This window comes from Nanorana parkeri, unplaced genomic scaffold (genome assembly GCF_000935625.1).
Source record: "Nanorana parkeri isolate BGI_ZX_2015 unplaced genomic scaffold, ASM93562v1 scaffold565, whole genome shotgun sequence".
Taxonomy (NCBI): domain Eukaryota; kingdom Metazoa; phylum Chordata; class Amphibia; order Anura; family Dicroglossidae; genus Nanorana; species Nanorana parkeri.
In genome coordinates, this window is record NW_017306833.1 from 17,216 (window position 1) to 37,730 (window position 20,515).

The 20,515-nt window shown below is 45.1% G+C and overlaps 1 protein-coding gene across 1 annotated transcript in view; it reads left to right on the forward strand.

Annotated features, from left to right (window-relative positions):
• Nucleotides 1–12,682: 12,682 nt before the first annotated feature.
• LOC108791655 (tight junction protein ZO-3-like) overlaps nt 12,683–20,515 on the forward strand; it is a 78,273-nt gene continuing 70,440 nt past the window's right edge. The window contains exons 1-6 of the mRNA XM_018562195.1: nt 12,683–12,731; nt 12,920–12,984; nt 14,248–14,356; nt 14,860–15,079; nt 19,600–19,787; nt 20,155–20,189. Of these exons, the coding sequence (XP_018417697.1) occupies nt 12,683–12,731; nt 12,920–12,984; nt 14,248–14,356; nt 14,860–15,079; nt 19,600–19,787; nt 20,155–20,189 (666 nt within the window). The remainder of the gene's footprint in view (nt 12,732–12,919; nt 12,985–14,247; nt 14,357–14,859; nt 15,080–19,599; nt 19,788–20,154; nt 20,190–20,515) is intronic.

Genomic DNA, 20,515 nt, shown 5'->3' on the forward strand with positions numbered 1-20,515 from the left:
AACACCACAGGTGTCCACCTGCTAACGAGCTCCAGACAGCCATAGCAGGAGCCTGGCCAGAATGTCATTGTTCTGAGCTCCCTCAGAGAACAATGGGAGATAACGGGGGATGGGGCTGATAGTCTTTCCATAACCAGGTCACACAGCATAACGCACTCACACACAACCCAACCCCAATACACATTTACCTCATAAACTCATCACCGTGTCGTCACATCACTAACACCTCGTTCACACCGGAACGTTTTGTAGCGGGTTCTACGCTGGACGAACGCTCTACAAAACGCTCAAACATCTAAATTCCATTGTATTCAATGGTCTCGTTCCCACCTCGGCGTATTTCCGCCCGTCCCTAACGCGCTACAAAACGGCCCGCGCCTGGAAAGGTCCAGGTACTACTTTGGCCCGTTTTGTTGCGTGTTTTCCATTGGGATACAGCCAAGTAGCCTTCGGAATCGCGCGACGGTCGCGTGACTTTTTTACCGCGAATCGCAATACGCCTAGGTGTGAACGAGGGCTTACTGAGTGGGCCAGTCAGGCCAAGCACTGGGAGCTACGTGAATTACTTAGGTCACTGGGTCCCATTATTCCCCATTGATGTGGAAAGGTTTACATTGTGGAACTTACCATTGACATCATCTGCTGGGTGGAGTGCTGCGTAAGTGCACGCCACGCTTTTTTCTGCCATTCCCACTGCTGCGTCACGTGAAACCCTAACCCTAAGGTCTCGTTCACACCTAGGCGTATTGCATATGCGCGTCTGTCGCGCGTTTTTTTAATTGCGATTCGCGATAAAAAAAGTTGCGCGTTTCCGAAGGCTACTTGGCTGTATCCCAATGGAAATGCGCAACAAAGCGGCTGAAAGTAGTACCTGTACCTTTCCAGGCGCGGGCCGCTTTGTAGCGCGTTAGGGACGGGCGGAAATACGCCGAGGTGGGAACCAGACCATTGACTACAATGCGATTTATATGTTGGAGCGTTTCGTAGAGCGTTCGCCGTGCGTAGAACCCGCCACAAAACGTTCCGGTGTGAACGGGGGCTGAGGGCCTGTGTACCGCTCTGTTCTCACTGCAGGCTTCTGCCCTTCATCCAACTCTAGTTGTGACCAAATCATGTCTACATGTCAAAGATCAAATCCCGTGCTAATTGAATGTGTTCCCGCTTCCACCGTGTGGCCCCCTTTTAGTTGGACTGCATATGGACATCCCAAAGGTTAAAGTTCTGCTGTGTCCCTGAATGGATGAGAAAAAAACGGAATTGTTCTACTCGCTGTAAAATCCTGTTTTCTGGAGTCCGTTGAGGGACACAGATCCCTCCCCTCAGTGTTCATGCTCATAGTGCTGCTTAGCTACAACATGGAGACAGGTGTGGAGTATGAGGGGTTATCCTGGGCTGGCACCGCTATATCCCCAATGTTAGACCTCCGGCGTGCATCACTGGACTCCAAAACTAGACGTTCCATGAGGCAGTCCCTGCGAGCACCCCCCACTACAAGGACATATCGGTAAGGAGAGCGACAAGGATAGTACTCATACTACAAGACTGACAGTCCCTGCGAGCACCCCCCACACACAGGCCTGACTCCCAGACACATGTAGAATGTTTAGATTCATTACAGCTGGAGTGCAGAGGTTGCCTACCCCAGACTCTGTCACCTGCTCAGTACTTTGCATGAATTGTTGCTGTAATATCCTAAGTCCTGGTTTTGCCGTGTAATAATAACGCGGCGCTTTGTGTGGTGCAGGTGGTGACATTAATAATAACGCGGTGCTTTGTGTGGTGCAGGTGGTGACATTAATAATAACGCGGCGCTTTGTGTGGTGCAGGTGGTGACATTCGTGAATATGAATCTGATGATGGTGGAGATTACGCAGCTGGCTCTGGACATCCTGGAGAGCGTATTGCAGAGTAACACCAAGCTCGGAGAGATGGTCACACAGGAAGTTCCTCTGGAGAGACTCTTTACCCTTTTCACGCTGTAAGTCAGATCAGGAAATGTACATAATACGGCGTGATAGAACAGGACTACAGGACGACAGGACTACAGGACGACAGGGCTACAGGGCTACAGGGCTACAGGGCTACAGGGCTACAGGGCTACAGGACTACAGGACTACAGGGCTACAGGGCTACAGGGCTACAGGGCTACAGGACTACAGGACTACAGGACTACAGGGCTACAGGGCTACAGGATGTCCCCAAAAAATGGTATAAAATTCATTTCAGTACAGCGTTGCATGACGGAATAAACGTCAGTCAAAGTATCGCAGCGCTGAACACTGAAAAATGGCCTGGCCAGGAAGGGGGTCTAAACACCTGGTCTTGAAGTGGTTAAAATAGTAAGACTTTATTTTAAAACATAAATAAAACATAAATGTGGCTTTGGAGAATGTTCATTGTGTAGATGTATATAAGGAGAAAAAAAAGTTTTGTGTCGCTTTAAGGGTTAATGCTTATGGACTGAGTATTGAGGGGTTATTATGCACAAAGGAATTGGCACTGAGCGGTTAACACGCTTGATTTTGGGACTGAGTGCTCTGGGGTTTAATGCTGCTGGCAGGTCACGGAGGGATTAATACTCATTATTTGGGGATAGCGGACACTCATTCTGTGCAGGTTAGTGCAGAGTGGTTACTGTTGGGTTAATGCACATACTCTTCTGGTGTACAAACTGGCTAGATAGCTCATTGTACAGAGGGTCCAATTCTAGCATGGATACTGGTAAGTAAGGTGTGTGTGCTGGAGGCTCTAACAGGTGGCTGTGAGCGTACTGTTGAATACTAGTTTCAAACTCAAGGTCCTGCAAGTAGCTGTGTGATCACTCTTTCTTCTTCTTGGTTGAAATGGTTTGCCCTGTTGTTTTTGGTTGGGTGTTCCTGCTTGCCTCTTAATATTTGGAATGCTTTTGGACTTCCACAGATACTGAATCTACAGTGCTTTGTCTTTTAATGAACAATTAAGAAAATAGGATTTTTTTTTGCACTGGCCTTAAAATTCTGTTCTCTGAGGTTTTTTAGAGTGCACTTGTGCCCAGACTATGGACATTATGGTATTTTCTTATTCTTAAACAAGTCCTTCCTGACTTTGGTAGCTGTTTGTACTATAATGTAATATAATTATACTATAATTTACTATTGTTTAATTGTTTATGTAAATACCTTAGTTTGCATATAGTAAGTGAAATATGTTGCTCTAGGTCCGTGTGGCAATTACTGATTAGCAATCATGGGCCTCAAACCTGAAAGTGATGAGCATGGAACTTTGAGTGCAGTCCCTGCAACTCTATTAACCCCACCAAAAATATTTTAAACTCTATAGTGATAGCCAAGGCTAAAAAGCTTCTGCTCACCCTTGTGACAGGGAGTGATATTCGATATAGTGAACCAATATTAAAACTTCCTTTTTTATAAACGCATGTATCCACTGTAAACGTGGAATAACACAGAGAATTTGAACTACTGTGTATCACATACCAAAGATTCTGTAGTGGATAAAAAACATATCTATGTGAGCACCTCAATATAAACATGATGAATGAATCTGCTGATTCTATATAAAAACCATTACAAATAAAGTGAATCAGTGACCCCTGGATCTCTCCTGAGGTGTTGAAATAATGTTGTCTCCTGCTGGGTATAGTTGGGTTCTCTTTTCTGTGACAGCAGGCAGATGGGGATGTCTGTATTCAATTGTATTAATTCTCTAGGGGGAAGTGCTGAGAGGGCTGGAGGCTTGGATGTAACAAGCCCAGCTGAAGCTAGCTGGTTTGTTAGGGCCTATACAAGAAGTCCCAGCCTCCTAGGAAAGCAGCCCCACCCTAGAACCAGACTGTGTCTGGTGGACTGGGGAGCAGACAGCCTGTGTGGCAAACAAGCAGCCTGTGTTGCAATCCGCCTGTGTGGCAAGAGGCCAAGAACCAGACTGTGTCTGGTGGACGGGGGAGCAGACAGCCTGTGTGGCAAACAAGCAGCCTGTGTTGCAATCCGCCTGTGTGGCAAGAGGCCAAAGGACAAGCCGGTGTGGCTAGTGTTTGAATACAGCCTCTGTGTGGCCAGACGTTTTGTTAAAGGACCTTCCTAAAGTCGGTGAGACTGAAAAGTGTAATTGTTGCTGAAAAAAAGCTGTATGTTATGTTTGAAAACCCCTGCGAGGGTAAACCTGTGTGGACTGTTGATTTGGATTCAATAAAAGTGGGCACAGAAGCCGTTAAAACGAGGTCATAAGCGAATGGAAGAGTCCTTAATGCGCTACCATTGGAAGCGAATCCTCACATTACCCAAACATGTGAAGTCATTAAGTGTCCAGAGAACCACACTCAGCTTGTTATCTACTGGGAGATATAGTCGGGTACCCTTACCCAAACAAGTAAAGTCATTCAGAGTCTAAGAACGCAAAAAACACAATCCTTTTTTCTTCTTGCTTACGACCTTTAGCAGAAGTGCAGAAGAAAGGAGTTCTATAAAAAAGTTCCTACGAGTCTCCGCACTATAGCCCCAAAATATCCCCAGCAACAAACGTATCCTTCTCCTCTCCTTTTGGCTCTCCAGTTTCCTGGTGTGTTTACAGATCAAATGACCACACACAGCTCCTTCCTCCGCGGCAGGAAAGGTTCCTCTATCACTTCCTATACTGGTTCATCCTTGGATAGTGTAGAAAACATGTTCCATAACATTAAAGTCTGCGTTTACCCTTGAGACCATGTTTCATGTTACATCAATAACCCTGGATGCTGCACATTTTAGGCCTGAAAATTACTTAAAAACATAAAATCACTCACCCGAAACTCCTGGGATCAGATCCTTTGCCAACATTACCACAAAAGTCACTTCTGTAGCAAACAATCCATGCTGTGAAAAGGCAGTGTCTGAAACAAGTACAGCAACCTGGGAAGGATGTTCATTTTTAAAATACTGTTGCGACCGAACCAAGTGTAAATCGAACGGTCCCACGATGGCAGCTTCATGTGGTTGGCCATAGTCCTCGATGACATCTTGAGGCTACTAGTTACTGTGAGCAGGTATCGAACACTTCTAATGTTGTTTTTCACACCTATAGTTGCTGGTGAATGGTGTCAGGTTATTTGTATAATGCATTCAAATCTTACTCTGCTTTACTATTTTAATTGCATATGATTTGTATTTTTATGCATATTGACATTGTTAGTTTTATGTGTTAGCAGATGTGGGTCACTCATACTCATGGGTCCTCATACCACCCACTACCTATAGGGTTATTGTTTCCTACTGCAACTATAATTATCTCTGGTAGCAACACTTATACCATAAATTGGTGTTTGGGTGGCCTGGGGAGACTGGTAGACCCTGGTCTCTTGCTGTTTTATGCACCTTTTGATTTTGCTAGCCACACTCGCTCTACCTTACCTACTATTTATTTTCTATAGTGAAATTGTCTTGCTATCACTTATGGCTACCCGATCATATATTTTTGTACTGTGGTTTCTCTTGTTCTTTATACAGTATGGAAAATATTTATTTGATCCCCTGCAGATTTTGTAAGTTTGCCCACTTATGATAGAGACAGAATATCAACCAAAAATCCAGAAAAAACACATGATACAAATTTTATAAATTGAGTTGCAGTTCAGTGCGTAAAATAAGTATTTGATCCCCTAGCAAAACATGACTTGGTACTTGGTGAAGAAACCCTTTTTGGCAAGCACAGAGATAAGACGTTTCTTGTAGTTGGTTACCAGGTTTGCACACATCTCATGATTTTGGTCCACTCTTCTTTACAGATCTTCTCTAAATCCTTAAGGTTTCTTGGCTGTCGCTTGGAAACTCGAAGTTTCAGCTCCCTCCATAAATTGTCTATAGGATTAAGGTCTGCATAACCTTTAATGTGCTTCTTCTTGAGCCACTGCTTTGTTGCCTTGGCTGTATGTTTTAGGGTCATTGTCATGCTGAAAAATCCATCCATGACCTATCTTCAGTGTTCTGGCTGAGGGAAGGAGGTTCTCATCCAAGATTTTACAAGATTTTACAATTTTACAATGGCCCCTCAATGCAGCAAAGTCAGCCTGTACCTTTTAGCAGAGAAACGGCCCCAAAGCATAATGTTTCCGCCTCCATGCTTGACTGTAGGGATAGTGTTCTTAGGGTCATAGTCAGCATTTTTCTTCCTCTAACCACGGCGAGCCGAGTTAATGCTAAAGAGCTCAATTTTGTCTCCTTTGACCACAGCACTTTCTCCTAATCATCATTTAGATGTTCATCAGCAAGCTTCAGACGGGCCCTGCAGGAACTCAATCCATGGCGGTGTATTGTATTGTGTTACCAATGGCTTGTTTAGTGACTGTGGTCCCAGCTGCTTTGAGATAATTCACAAGCTCCTCCCGTTTAGTGTTGGGCTGTTCTCTCACTTTACTTGTGATCATCCTTACCCTATGAGGCGGAATCTTGCATAGAGCTCCAGACCGAGGGCGATTGATGGTTATTTTGCATTCCTTCCATTTGCGAATAATCACTCCAGTTGTTTCCTTCTCACCAAGCTTGTTGCTGATAGTCTTGTAGCCCAAGAACTTAAAGGAGAACTATGGGGTGAGTTTTTTTCCCCATAGTTCTTCTTGGGGTAACGGGAGGACACAAACTAGCGTCCTCCCGTTACCCTAAGCTCAGTATACCGCGAGCTACAGCTCGCGGTATACTGAGACGCCGCACCTGGAGCGGATCCCGACTTAGATGACGTGGTTAGCCCAGCTGCGTGAGTGACAGCTGGCTCTGCCTATCTAGAGGCAGAGCCAGCTGTACCCGCCCCCTCCCCCGTCCGTTCCGCCAGTCAGCGCTGGCAGATCGGAGCGGGGAGAGGGGAATCCAGCCCCTCCCCCTGTCACGGCAGAGAGCCGTGACAGGATCGAGAGGTGAGGGAACCCGGTATGTGTTCCCTCACCTCCCGATCTACTGAGCAGACCTGTGACAGTCTCATTGTCACAGGTCGGCTTAGAACTATGAGGTGAGTGGAAATCACTCATGTCATAGTTCTCCTTTAAGAAATTAGATTTGGATGTAGCATTCCTACAGGAAACACATTTTACTCCCCACAGTTCCTTTAACTGTTTACGTAAGTGTTGTCCCATTGCTTACTCTGTTACCACTCCATGTCAAAAAAGTGGCCATTCTCCGCATGCCCCGTCACACCTCCCACTACTATAGTTGATAAGGGTGACAGATTCATAATCTTGCACCGTAAGTGGGGTACAAATATTTTAACCTTGTGTAACGTGTATGCTCCCAACATCAATCGAATCCCTTTTCTGAAGAGTGTTGTGTTCCAAATTGACATCTTTATCCCATATCTACCTGTTAATGGGTAGGGATTTCAATTTGCCCCTGTCACCACGGTTGGACAGACTTGGGTACAAGGGTTGGGCCACTTTCTCAGAATTTGCAACATCTTTCTAAACAATTTCAACTGCTGCTTAAGCAACATTCTATGTTTTATATCTGAAGAACCATGGACCCTTCAGAGAAATGATTTACCACAAAACACATACTAGAATAGATTGCTTTCCCACTTATTCTACTACCTTTCAAAAATACCACCGCCTTGGGAATAGGTCCCGCTACTTGGTCTGACCATGCCCTCATTGAAGTAAATATACAGCTGTACCCTCCCCCGCCCAAACAGTACAACTGGAGGTTTAATGAGTATTCTTAAGAACAAAATTACTAAAACCCAAATTGATACTAATTTGCAACAATTCTTCCTTAACGCAGCTTCAGTACCGCATTCTAGTACTCTGTGGGAGGCTCATAAGACAGTAATTAGTGGACACTGTATAGCTCTGTCTTCCAAATTGAAGAGGGACTCCCAACTTCAACTCACACCACCTTAACGCCCAACTCCAATCTTAAGAACAGAAACGGTCCTTGGGACCTTCTTTATTTGCACATCGTCACAACGTACAGATTAGATCACAAAGGCAAGATTTACTGGTGGTAAAGAAAACCCTGTTATGTTTGTCAAAAAATTTACGAAGAGGGTAAAAGGGTAATACGCTATTGGCCGTAATCTTAACCCGATTGTGAACAGCTAATGGTTCAATACATAAAAACAAAGAGGAAAAGGGAAAAAGAGGGAATCCCTACCTGAAATGTGAGGCAATTTAATGGAGGTGGAGGGAGAAGTATATAAATGTTGAACCACACTTAGAAAGGGCCTACATACTTTAAAGTAGATCACTTTCGCCATTTACATTCTTTATGAACCACTCGGGAACAGTAAAAAAAGAAAAAAACAAGTTATGGTCATAACTTCCATAATACAGATGGAAAATCCAAGTAAACATGCATTTCAAAACATGTAGAGTGACAACTTCCATTGCTATCAATCATGTGTAACTCCCGTTGTCCGAAGCTGGAATCCTGTCACCGCTCCCGAGCAGTAACCTTTTTTAGTTTTTATACACAAACATTGCAACCTAAAAATTTACACAAGAGGCCTCTATCTCCTGTATAACCTGAGAGGGAGGGCAATTAGCATAGACTGCCTAGACTTGAGATAAACCAGAGAAGGCATAGAATAAAGGTGAAGATCTAGAAAGCAAGAAGAAAGAGAAATGTAGTAGCCTACCGGGAGCAAGGTCTGGGACAGAAAAAATTAAAAATAAATACAAGGGGGTATGTTTTGAACTCCGGGATACCGGGAGTGGCCATAAGTCACCCTGAACATGCCTGGGAAAAGTCAGAGGTCTCCAGGAACTCAAGCCATGGTGACCAAGTAGCTATAAACTGATGGCAGCGATCATGTAGGGAAGACGTTAGGTCCTCCATTAGACTGGTCTCCACTCTCTCCACCCACATGGCCACTGTTGGCGGTTAGGACAGTTTCCATCGAGTTGGTACACATACTCTGGCCGCATTCACTAGATGGATCACCAAAGATGTTGCCTGTATATGTGGGTTGAGCTAGGACCGTAGGGGGAGTTTAGGTGTTATCCAAGGGATGCCGGTTATAGGGAGGTCATGCGTCGCTTGCTCTAAGCCCACCCGTAGTTTGCTGTCTGTGTTGCAACACCAATCCACTATCCTCGCAACATGGGCTGCCTTATAATACATGCATGGGTCTGGGAACCCTATACTCCCTGATAGTTCCGATCTGGTAAGGATTCCTAGTTTAATCCGGGCTCTCGTGTTACTCCAAAGAAAAGATAAGGCCGTACGCAACTGTTGCAGGAAAGGTAACAGGACAGGCACAGGCAGTGTCTGAAACAAGTACAGCAACCTGGGAAGGATGTTAATTTTTAAAATACTGTTGCGACCGAACCAAGTGTAAATCAAACAGTCCCACGATTTTAAATCGCTCTGAATCTGCTTACTTAGAGGGAGGAAATTAAGCGCAAAGGTGTCCCTGAGGTCTGCGGGGATAAGCACTCCTAGATACTTAATGTGGGACGCATTCCATTTGAATGAGAAACTGGCTTCGGTCCCCTCGGAGCTGGGACCGAAACATTCAAGATTTCCGATTTTGAGAAATGAATCTTAGTCTGAGAGAGCACCGTACTTCTGCAGTTCGAGCATCAAAGTTCGAAGGGTAGTCTCTGGTCGAGACACATAGAATAACAAGTCGTCCGCGTATGCCGCTGTTTTGTGGTGGAAGGACCGCGTTTCCACTCCACTAATGTCCGAGGTCACTTGAATAGTGCGGATCAGAGGCTACAGGGTGTCTTGCGCCAAGACCCCATTTTAATGAAGACACCTCGCATAACGCACTTGTGTGTTTTTCAGATAGTAAACGGATTCTGACCCGGATTATCATTCTTAACAAAGAACTGGTCTAGTTGCTTGCGTAGAGAAGCCTCAAGTGAATTGGGGCATGATCTGACAGTGTCGTGGTGCCTATGGAGACATTTGAGACATAAGGAAGGGATGCAGGTTGTAGCAAGAAGTTGATTCTAGAATAAGAGTGGTGGGGGCTCGAATAGTAAGTATAGTCCTTTTCTCGGGGATGGGCTATGCGCCACACATCAAGTAACTAATGGTTAAAGAGGACTTTCTTCACATGTCTCCTTTGCGCATGAGTTAGATGTAAAATATCCCTAGAGGAGTCCACTGAAGGGTCCAAAACCATATTGAAGTCAACCCCCATGATCCAAACTCCCTCTGCGAATTCAACCAAGCGAGCCAGACATGTCTCAAGGAGCATAAATCGTTGCCAAGGTAACATTAACTACCTGGATCGAGGAAAGCTGAAACCCGACAGATCGCTATCCACTGGGATCTCGGAAACCTAAAACAGAGGAAGAGATAAGAGAAGCAAAATGCTTTAAGTGACAGTAAGTCACTTAACAAAAAGCGGAGTGGACCCGGACCGGGTGAGGACACACCTAACCCAGTCGGGTAAAATCTGCAAGAGCGTGGACGGTCCTATAACCACCTCCTTATGACGTGAGGAACCGTCCGTTATGGGGAAAAGTAGTATACCAGGACAGCATCAAGAGATGCAAGGCAAGGATATTTAAATTTAAAATAATCAACTCTATCACAATACCTACTATGATACTGAATTTGGGCCTCTACATGAATAACATTTCTGTAAGGGAGGAACGTCAAGGACGGCCATCCCATACTCCAACCTGATCATTGTTATTAGAGGTCCGCGGGGAAACTTTAGCGTCATTGTGAAGGTCAGAACAGCCCCCTTGGGGGGACCATACTCAGATCAAAACCGCACAAAAAAGGGAAAAACGGAAATAAACAAATGATACCGTAAGACTGCTAGCTCCATGGTGCAGCAGGTTCACGATCAGCCAGTTCCCGGGGAGCTCTCTCGGTGCGCAGTCTTCGGCGTCTTTGAGGTCTAGCTTGCATCGGTATGATCTTACAGGCGTCATCCAGCAGCTCCAGCTAATCGGGATCAGGCAGATCCCCACACCCCAAAGACTGGGATAAGTCACCATATTGGGATGGGCACCATAGGACAAATAAGGGCTCAGCCTTCATGACGATCAGCGAGAACGGGTAGCCCCACTTGTACGAAATCCCCATCGCCTGGAGATGGTCCAGCATAGGCCGCCTATGTAGTGTTTGACGGCAAAGATCGGGCAGAAGTTGGATCTGTGCCCCGTCAAAATCAATTGTGCCCACTAGTGGTGCACCGAAATAGAAATGTAAAAACCGAAATAAAAAAATTGTCATGCCGAAACCGAAAACATTTTATTTAAATTTTTTCACATTTTATTTATTTTTTATTAAATATTTTTATTTTTTACTTTACTTTTAGGGGCTTCGGGGAAATATTAGGGGTCTAAACAGACCCCTGACATTTCCTGTATTCCCTGTTATCAATGAACAGGAGTCCTCTATGAGAGTTCCTGTTCATTGATAACTTGAGAATATAGTATGTTTGTTTACTATAACTACAACTATGAATGAACAGGAGGGGATGTAGCTCACTCCCACTCATTCATAATTGAGGATATAGTACACATACCACGTCCTCAATTATCTACAAACACTCAGCGATTGCTGAGTGTTTGTTTGCTTTCCTCTCTGTCACACACTGTCACAGGAGGCTGAGCAAGCGGTGCAGGGAGGAGAGCTCAGCCTCCTGTGACAGCGCTGTCTCCGCCCACACACCGCTCTGCCGCACTGTGATAGGCGGCCGAGCGGTGTGGGAGTTGAGACACTGGCCGCTCACAGCGCTTTCCTCCCGCAGGGCTCGGCCGGCTGTCACTTTCTCTCCTCCTTGCTGGGACACAGAGCAGCGCCACAGAGCAGCGTCCAGTGGGGAGGAAAGAAAGCAGGGATGCGCCGACGTATCGGCACAAAAATGGTACTTTCGGCATTTAGCCAAAAGGGCCATTTTCGGCCAATATGTTTCGGCGGCTGATATATCGGTGCATCCCTAGTGCCCACGTTCCACGACTTACGTATGATGTCTTCTTTTAGGGTGTAGAAATGCACTCTGCATAATGCATCTCGCAGCCAGAGCGCAGAAGCCCATCACGCGGTGGACACGGTCCAATACAATAGCTGTGGTCGGCGGCCAACCCAGCACTTTGTTAAAGATGGCCGTCACTGCTGTCTTCAACTCAGCCCCTGAGGTAGCTTCCGGTAACCCCCGTAAGCGTATGTTATTACGCATATTGCGGCTCTCGCCATCCTCGAAATTTAATTGAAATGGAAGGAGTTGCCTCCAAAGCTGAGATCCTGGCAGCTGCATCCGTGACAGCAACTTCCACGGTTCCCAGCTGTTGGTCCGTCTGTAGCATGCCATCCCTGATCTCTTCCATCTCTCCTTTCAGCGTCATAGTGAAGTGCCCCAGCATGGCCTGTATGTGCTCCTTCGTTAGTAGTGCCCGAAGGACTGCTCTGAGTTTAGGGGTGTCCTCCCACATCTGCGCTGGAGAGAGGGAAGCCGATGAGGGCCCCCGGCGACTCGCACAGAGGCATTGACGGGGAAGAAGCCAGAGGCCCGCAGACTCTCCTCCCTCACCTCCGCGTGTAGCCGATAGAGCTGGTGCCCGCAGGGCCGGAATCGAGGACTCCCTCCCCCCCGACCTGCTGGCGACAAGAACACCTCCATTTTCGGCTGGGTCTGTGTGCAGGACAGTCTGGCCGTCTTCTTCTTCAACATCATGGAGAGAGCAGGGTACAGAGTCGGCTCACCCGGTATATCTCCCCTGTCGTTGCAGAGCTCTTTAGAACAGCGTCTTTACACCGCGATGGTTAGACCACGCCCCACACTTTCGCCATTTAACATCTTGGCCTGCAGTTGGTTCCCCTAAAAGATGGTTGGAAATTGAATATCTTTGGATCTCCTTGGTTCACCTCGACTCTTAAGTTTGTTCTTCTTCCCTTGATTTGCGAGAGCAGCCCTTATTATCCTCGATGGCCCATACCAGAGAGATTTGGTTGTATGCTAAGAACAGGTTTTTGTTTATCTTCCCCCTTCCTCGCAGATGAGTTCTTCTCTGTACACGCCAGCCTTGACCACTACTCGCAATCATTGAATCGCTCAGCATTGGTTAGATAGCTCTTCGTTTCAAAGACACTGTCCACAAGACTGATGAGACTCTTCCTTTTTCAGATTTAAGATCTCCCCACAAAGACCTTATTCACCTACCTCCTGATAAACATTTTGCTTATTTACTCTCTCCCCTACTCTGATTTTCCCCAAACTAACCCCTTTTGAGAAGCTGTGTTTAGAGGGCCCTACAGGTAAGGGTCCTATTTCCATTATCAATAGATCCTTGGAACACCATTTCAATCGATCCCTTACCTAAACACAAATATATGATCTAGTGGGAAACTCTTATTGGGCTGAGTGTTGGACACGGAAGACTGGGAGGAGACATGGAGTGATGCAAATAGATCTTCCATATGTACTTTGTACAAGGAAAATCTATATAAGATCTTGTTTCACTGGTACCATACTCCGAACCTCCTACGCTCGATAAACCTGGTCATCCCAAGTTCTAAACATGTGGGAAGTCTATCATATTTATTGGTAATGTCCTAGAATATGGTTGTGTTCTTACTTGAGTCACTGATGGACGTTCCAATCCCTCTAGATCCTGTTCACTGCTTGCTTGGACTTCCTGTTATGCACATGACGAGACACTCCACCAAGTGGTCAAACTATTGTCTCACCGCTGCTAGATGTTTAATTGCACTGAAATGTCAGCAAACTACTCCAGATCTGTTTTAAACGTGCTCATGATATTAATGCGAGAGAATATCGCACAGCGAGGTTGAATAATTCCCTTCCAATGTTTTGATATAATTTGGTTGCTACATTTTTTTTTTTCCGTTTTGTTTCTCCAGAGGTGTGTAAGTTGGTAAGTTGCCGAGTGGAATAGCAGATCTTTTCTCATTCTTCTTCCTTCCTTCCTATTTTTGATCATCTTTTTTTTTTTGGCCTTCTTTCAGCTTGGAGATCGCTCTAATCGCTGTCTGAAAAATAGGGGGGGGGGGGGGGGGGGGTTTGGAAAATAGGGAAAAAAATGAAATGGAGGGGGGGGGGGGGGTGCATGGCTTCAGAATATGACAGGGTTTACTCAAGCTCTGCCTGCTCAGCTATATCATGCACAAGGTTTATGCACAAGCACCACACAGTTTGATGTTTTGCACGGTTGTATTTGTGATAGGGTATAACTGAATAAGTTAGATGATTCCTTTAAAGAAGAGTAAAAAGTGTTCTGTAGATAGTTCCATATTTTTGTTATATTAGAACTGAATGCTGAAAAAATACAGAGTTTCAAAACCTTTGTAATGTTGCTATTTACAGGTCAATGAAACTAGTTTCCATAACACGACACGTGAAGATGCAGTGCAGTATCTAATGAACATCCCACAAAATGAAGAAATTATATTACTGACACAGGGTAAAGAAGACAGTAAGTACCATGAGCACTGAAAGTTTGTTTAGTTTCAGTTCTGTCTTGCATAATTCCAATAAGTTGCTTGGGATCCACCTTTTTAGAGAACCTGGCATACGTGGGTAGGCATGTAGTGCAAGACACTCGCCTTTGATGTTAAAAGAAAAAATCCTGTTACAGCAAGGGCAATTCTTTGAGTTTGTTGCTTCCAGATTGATTCGGGTGTTTTGAATAAATTAACATTAGCCACACATTTATAGGAAGGTGAGAGATGTGTTTTGTCTTGCATTCAATTAATTTGTGTGCTTATTTCGCAGTATAACTGTATTGTGCACTGGCGTGTCCAATTATAGAAAACATTCTGAGTAAAATATATATATACATTTATTTTTTCCTGTAAATGCAGCCTGGATATTGACTGTCAGCAGGCCTATTTTATGTAATTTCAGACCAGCTTGCAGTTGTGTTGTATAAAGTACATCCCTGTCACTTGCTATTTTCTGACACAAATTTTGTTTTAGTTTACAGAAAAATGATTAAGTCTAATTTGGGTGACTCCTTCTATATTCGTACACACTTTGAATATGAAGCAGATACCCCATCTGGCCTGAGTTTTACAAGGGGTGAGATATTCCATGTTTTCGACACAATGCACCGTGGAAAATTGGGGAATTGGCTTGCTACCCGTGTTGGAAAAGATTTGAAGGAGATGAAAAAAGGAATTATACCAAATAAGTCAAGGTAAATTTAATTTTATAATTCTGATCTTTTTTATATTTTATATTTAAAGAACTCCCGGATTTTTAAAAGTTAACCCTTGCAGTGGGGCTACCCCCACATTGCAAGGGTTAACTGCTCGTTTTTCTCTAGGGGTGAAAATAAATAAGAAACACTCACCCGATCCTCAGTCCTGTGGCAGTGACCACTCGCCTCTCTGCCACTATGCTACGGCTATGGTATTATTATTATACAGGATTTATATAGCACCAACAGTTTGCGCAGCGCTTTACAATATAAGGAAGACATTGCAATCACAATACAATTCAAGACAAGATGGTAAGGAGTGCCCTGTCCCTGAGGGCTTACAATCTAAAAGGGAGGGTCAAGTGATACATGAGGAGGTAGCTGTGTGGGGATGAATTGTTTGAGAATGTGATGGTTCAGTGGTTAGGTTGAGGTGGGATAGGCTTCCCTGAAGAGATGAGTCTTTAGGGAACACCTAAAGGCAGTCAAGGTGGGAGATGGACAGGTTGGGGTAAAGAGTTCCAGAGGATGAGAGACTCTCTAGAGAAGTCCTGGAGGCGAGTATGGGAGGAGTTGACAAGAGACCTGGAAAGCAGGTGGTCTTGGGAGGAGCAGAGGGGACGGTTAGGGTAATATTTTGAGACATATCCGGGGGCAGAGTTGTGGATGGCTTTATAAGTGATAGTTAATATTTTTGAATTCTATCCTTTGGATGAGTGGAAGCCAGTGCAGGGATTGGCAGAGGGAGGTTGCAGACACTGAGAGGTTGGTCAGGTGGATGAGTCTAGCAGCTGCATTCATGATAGACTGAAGGGGGATAGCCTGTGTAGTGGAAGGCCAATGAGGAGGGAGTTGCAATAGTCAAGACAGGAGATAACAAGGGAGTGGATGAGTAGCTTAATGGTTTCATTGGTGAGGAAGGGGCGTATTTTGGAGATGTTACGAAGGTGAAGGCGGCAGGATTTGGATTGTAAATAATGTGCTCGGCATATTATTTATATTCATTCTGATTTTATGATCATTAGTGCTTGGTAACGTTCACTACACTCTACTGGCGCAGATCGTATTGATTATTAGGATTTGGATAGTGATTGGATGTGGGGAAGAAAGGTGAGGTCCGAGTCCAGGATGACACCTAGCACCTTGGCATGAGGGGAGGGATGGATGGTTGTGTTATCAATCTCGAGGCAAATGTTGGGGGAAGGTGCTCGGGCAGGAGGAAATATCAAGAGCTCAGTTTTTGAAAGGTTGAGTTTTAAGAAGTGTTGTGACATCCAGACGGCTTTGTCAGTTAGTAGATTAGTTACACGCAAGGACACTGAGGGGCTGAGTTGTGGAGTAGAAAGATATATTTGAGTGTCATCGGCATAGAGATGGTATTGGAAGCCATGTAAGGTTATTAACTGACCAAGAGAGGTGGTGTAGATAGAGAAGAGAAGGAGTCCAAGGACAGAGCCTTGGGGAACCCCTACAGAAAGAGGAGGGGAGGGGTTAGATTTGTAGGTGACACTAAAGGAGCGCTTAGCTAGGTAGGAGGATAACCATGAGAGAGCAGCATCTTGTAGACCAAGCGAGGAGTTTTTTTGAGGCGGAGCAGGTGATCAACAGTGTCAAAAGCAGCATAAAGGTCTACCAGCAAGAATGAGTAGTGGCCATTGTTTTTAGCAGTTAGTAGGTCATTGGTGAGTTTTAAGAGAGCGGTTTCAGTGGAGTGTGCGGAGCGAAAGCTGGATTGTAAGGGGTCCAAAACGTTTTTATTAGCGAGGTGGTGACTCAGACGGTTGTAGATAAAGGCGTTCTAGTAGTTTGGAGGTGAATGGGAGTAAAGAAATAGGTCTGAGATTGTTGAGGTTGGTAGGGTCCAGTGAGGGTTTTTTGGGTATTGGGGTGACCAGCGCATGTTTTAGAGGGGACGGAAAGATGCCTGTAGAGAGTGAAAGATTGAAAATGTGAGTAAGAGAGTGTAGGATAGAGGAAGCGGGTGACCAAAGTAGTGTTGAGGGTCTAGGTGGCAAGTGGTGAGGTGGGTGTCGGAGAGAAGCTTTGTAACCACCAAGAGGAAAATAACAAGTGTGATGGTGGCTCTGGTACATTAATAGGGGAAGATGACTGGACAGTGGCGATCTGATCCCAAATTGTATCTATTTTGAGTTGGAGGGGGACTTAAAGGTAGAAAAGAGTTGACGAGGTTTGGATGAGTGTGTGTTAATGAGAGTGACAAAATTAAGTTTGTTTGGCAGTACGGAGGGAGTAATTGTATACTGCTCCAAAAAATTAAAGGAACACTTTGAAAACACATCAAAACTCAATGGAGAAAAATATAATGCTGGATATCTACTGTATACTGGACTGGGTAATGTTTTAGGAACGAAATAGTGCCACATCGTTTGATGAAAATGAAAAATTATCAACCTACAGAGGGCTGAATTCAAAGACACCCCAAAAATCAAAGTGAACAAATGATGCAGAAGGCTAGTCCATTGTGCTGAAATGTCATTGCAGCAACTCAAAATGGTACTCATTAGTTTGTATGGCTCCCACGTGCTTGTATGGGTGCCTGACAACGGGGCATGCTCCTAATGAGAGGACCGATGGCGTCCTGGGGTATCTACTCCCAGATCTGGACCAGGGCATCACTGAGCTCCTGAACAGGCTCAGGTGCAACCTGGCGGCGTCGGATCAACCAAGACATAATGTCCCAGGGGTGTTCTATTGGATTCAGGTCAGGCGAGCATGGGGGCCATTTAATGGTATCAATTCCTTCATCCTCAAGCAACTGGCTGCATACTCTTGCCATATGAGGCCAGGCATTGTCGTGCACCAGGAGGAACCCAAGACCCACTGCACCAGCGTAGGGTCTCCATAATGGGTCCAAGGATTTTATCCCGATACCTAATGGCAGTCAGGGTGCCATTGTCTAGCCTGTAGAGGTCTGTGCGTCCCTCCATGGATATGCCTCCCCAGACCATCACTGACCCACCACTCAACCAGTCAAGCTGAACTATGTTACAGGCAGCATAACGTTCTTCACGGCTTCTCCAGACCCTTTCACGTATGTCACATGTGCTCAGGGTGAATCTGCTCTCATCTGTGAAAAGCATAGGGCGCCAGTGGCGGGCCTGCCAATTCTGCTGTTCAATGGCAAATGCCAATCGACCTCCATGGTGCCGGGCAGTGAACACAGAGCCACTAGAGGACGTCGGGCCCTCAGGCGACCCTCATGAAGTCTGTTTGATTGGTCGGAGACATTCACACCAGTGGCCTGCTGGAGGTCATTTTGTAGGGCTCTGGCAGTGCTCATCCTGTTCCTCCTTGCACAAAGGAGCAGATACTGGTCCTGCTGATGGGTTAAGACCTTCTACGGCCCTGTCCAGCTCTCATAGAGTAACTGCCTGAGTCCTGGAATCTCCTCCATGCTCTTGAGACTGTGCTGGGAGACACCGCAAACCTTCTGCCAGTGGCACGTATTGATTTACCATCCTGGAGGAGTTGGCATGCCTGTGCAATCTCTATAGGGTCCAGGTATCGCCTCATGCTACCAGTAGTGACACTGACTCTAGCCAAATGCAAAACTAGTGAAAAACAGTCAGAAAAGATGAGTAGGGAAAAAATTTAAGTGGCCTCCACCTGTAAAACCATTCCTGTTTTGGAGGTCGTCTCATTGTTGCCCATCTAGTGCACCTGTTGTTAATTTCATTAACACCAAAGCAGCTGAAACTGATTAATGACCCCCTCTGCTACTTGGCTGACCTGATCAATATCCCAGGATTTCATTGACTTGATGCTATACTCTGATTAAAAAGTGTTCCTTTAATTTTTTTGAGCAGTGTATTTTAGGAGGGCAGCTTTATACAGGGTGAAGTCTTGCAGAGACCTAGTTTTCCGCCACAGTCGCTCGTGAGTGCGGCTATGTCTTTTTACAGTTGTAGCGGACGTGGTCTAAGTCTGCGTGTAGTGAGGGGAGCTAAGGTGTCTAGGGAGGATGAGAGTGAGCTGTTAGACACAAGTTGCCAGGCAGGACAGGGGTGAGATTTTGTCATAGAGGTAGTCTGTAGCAGAGTGGAGAAGAGAAGGGTTCTCTGGGTGACAGTGTGCCGTGTAGGGGGATTTAGGGTTGGGGATAGGGTGAGTGTGAAACTGACAAGGTTGTAGTTGAAGAGGGGGAAAGGGGTGTTGGCGAGGTTGCAACAAATGCATAGGTGGGAGAAAACAAGAATATGGTATATGGTAAGAATAAGGTATGTTCCTCTGCATTATCCGTGATGACTTCACAGATCCTTAGACCACCGGCCCGGGGAGAAGAGGCTGTGGGAACCAGTCTAGTAGTCAGGCAGGACCAAGGATTGGGTGAGTGTGTCTTTTTTTCCGCTCCCTAGACAAAACAAGCAGTTAACCCTTGCAGTGCGGAGGTACCATAACTGCAAGGGTTAATGTTTCAAATTCCTGGAGTTCTGCTTTACGTATTTACAATGTCTCTTTCCATAGTACTCCTATGCTTACGGTTTTATCTTCTTTAGGGCAGAGCAGTATGCTAGCTTAGAGAATGTCCTCAAACCCCAGCCATCTTCGGGACCAAGAGCTGAATTTTGGAAGCTGCGAGGCTTGAGGGGGGCTAAAAAGATATTAAAGAAAAGTCGAGAGGATCTATCTGTAATAACTAGCAAGGCTAAATATCCTCCTTATGAGAAAGTGGCGCTCCGAGAAGGTAAAAAGGCATCAAACTACTTTTTTTTGTTTGCTTAAAAAAATCCCGTTTTTTTTCTTTTTCTAAAGAGTACTTTCGGTGTTAGTGAAAAAACTAGATACTGATCTTTATCATTAGCGAGATAATTGTATCATATCAATGAGTAAACCGCATTTGCATTGCATTATGGCTTTTCAGTGGGTCACTTGGAAAATAATTCTTATTCTGAATGCAGATGCAGCACATCTGAATGCAGATGCAGATGCATGTTAAATGCGCGTGAATAGAACATACAGGGTTTGTATATGTTTAGCACAAATTTAAACGCAATAATGTACACTAAACCTGTGTCCACAACTTTAATAATCTCTAATGTGATCAACAACAGTCAGTGCTTGCTTTCACAAATATGCATGTACGTTGGTAAATATCAAAACAAAAGCTTGAACTTTTGATGGTATATTGAAATTAATATATTTAAAACACTGCTTTCTCTTCTGTTCATTGAAGGACACAGGGAACAGATCGTAGATCATGTACCGTAGGGTATATCGCCCCCTGCAGGAGAAGGACGTTAGGCACAAAACAGAAGACTTAACCAGCCAAGGGGCGGCCCCTGCTGGTGGCCAAAACCCCCCACCTGCTGACAAGTCTCCAGTTTTTTGCCTAGCGTCAGGAGTAAGGAGCTCTAAATTTTTTCTCCCTTGAATTCGTTGCTGATTCGTCCTTTTTTTTTTTTTTTTTTTTTT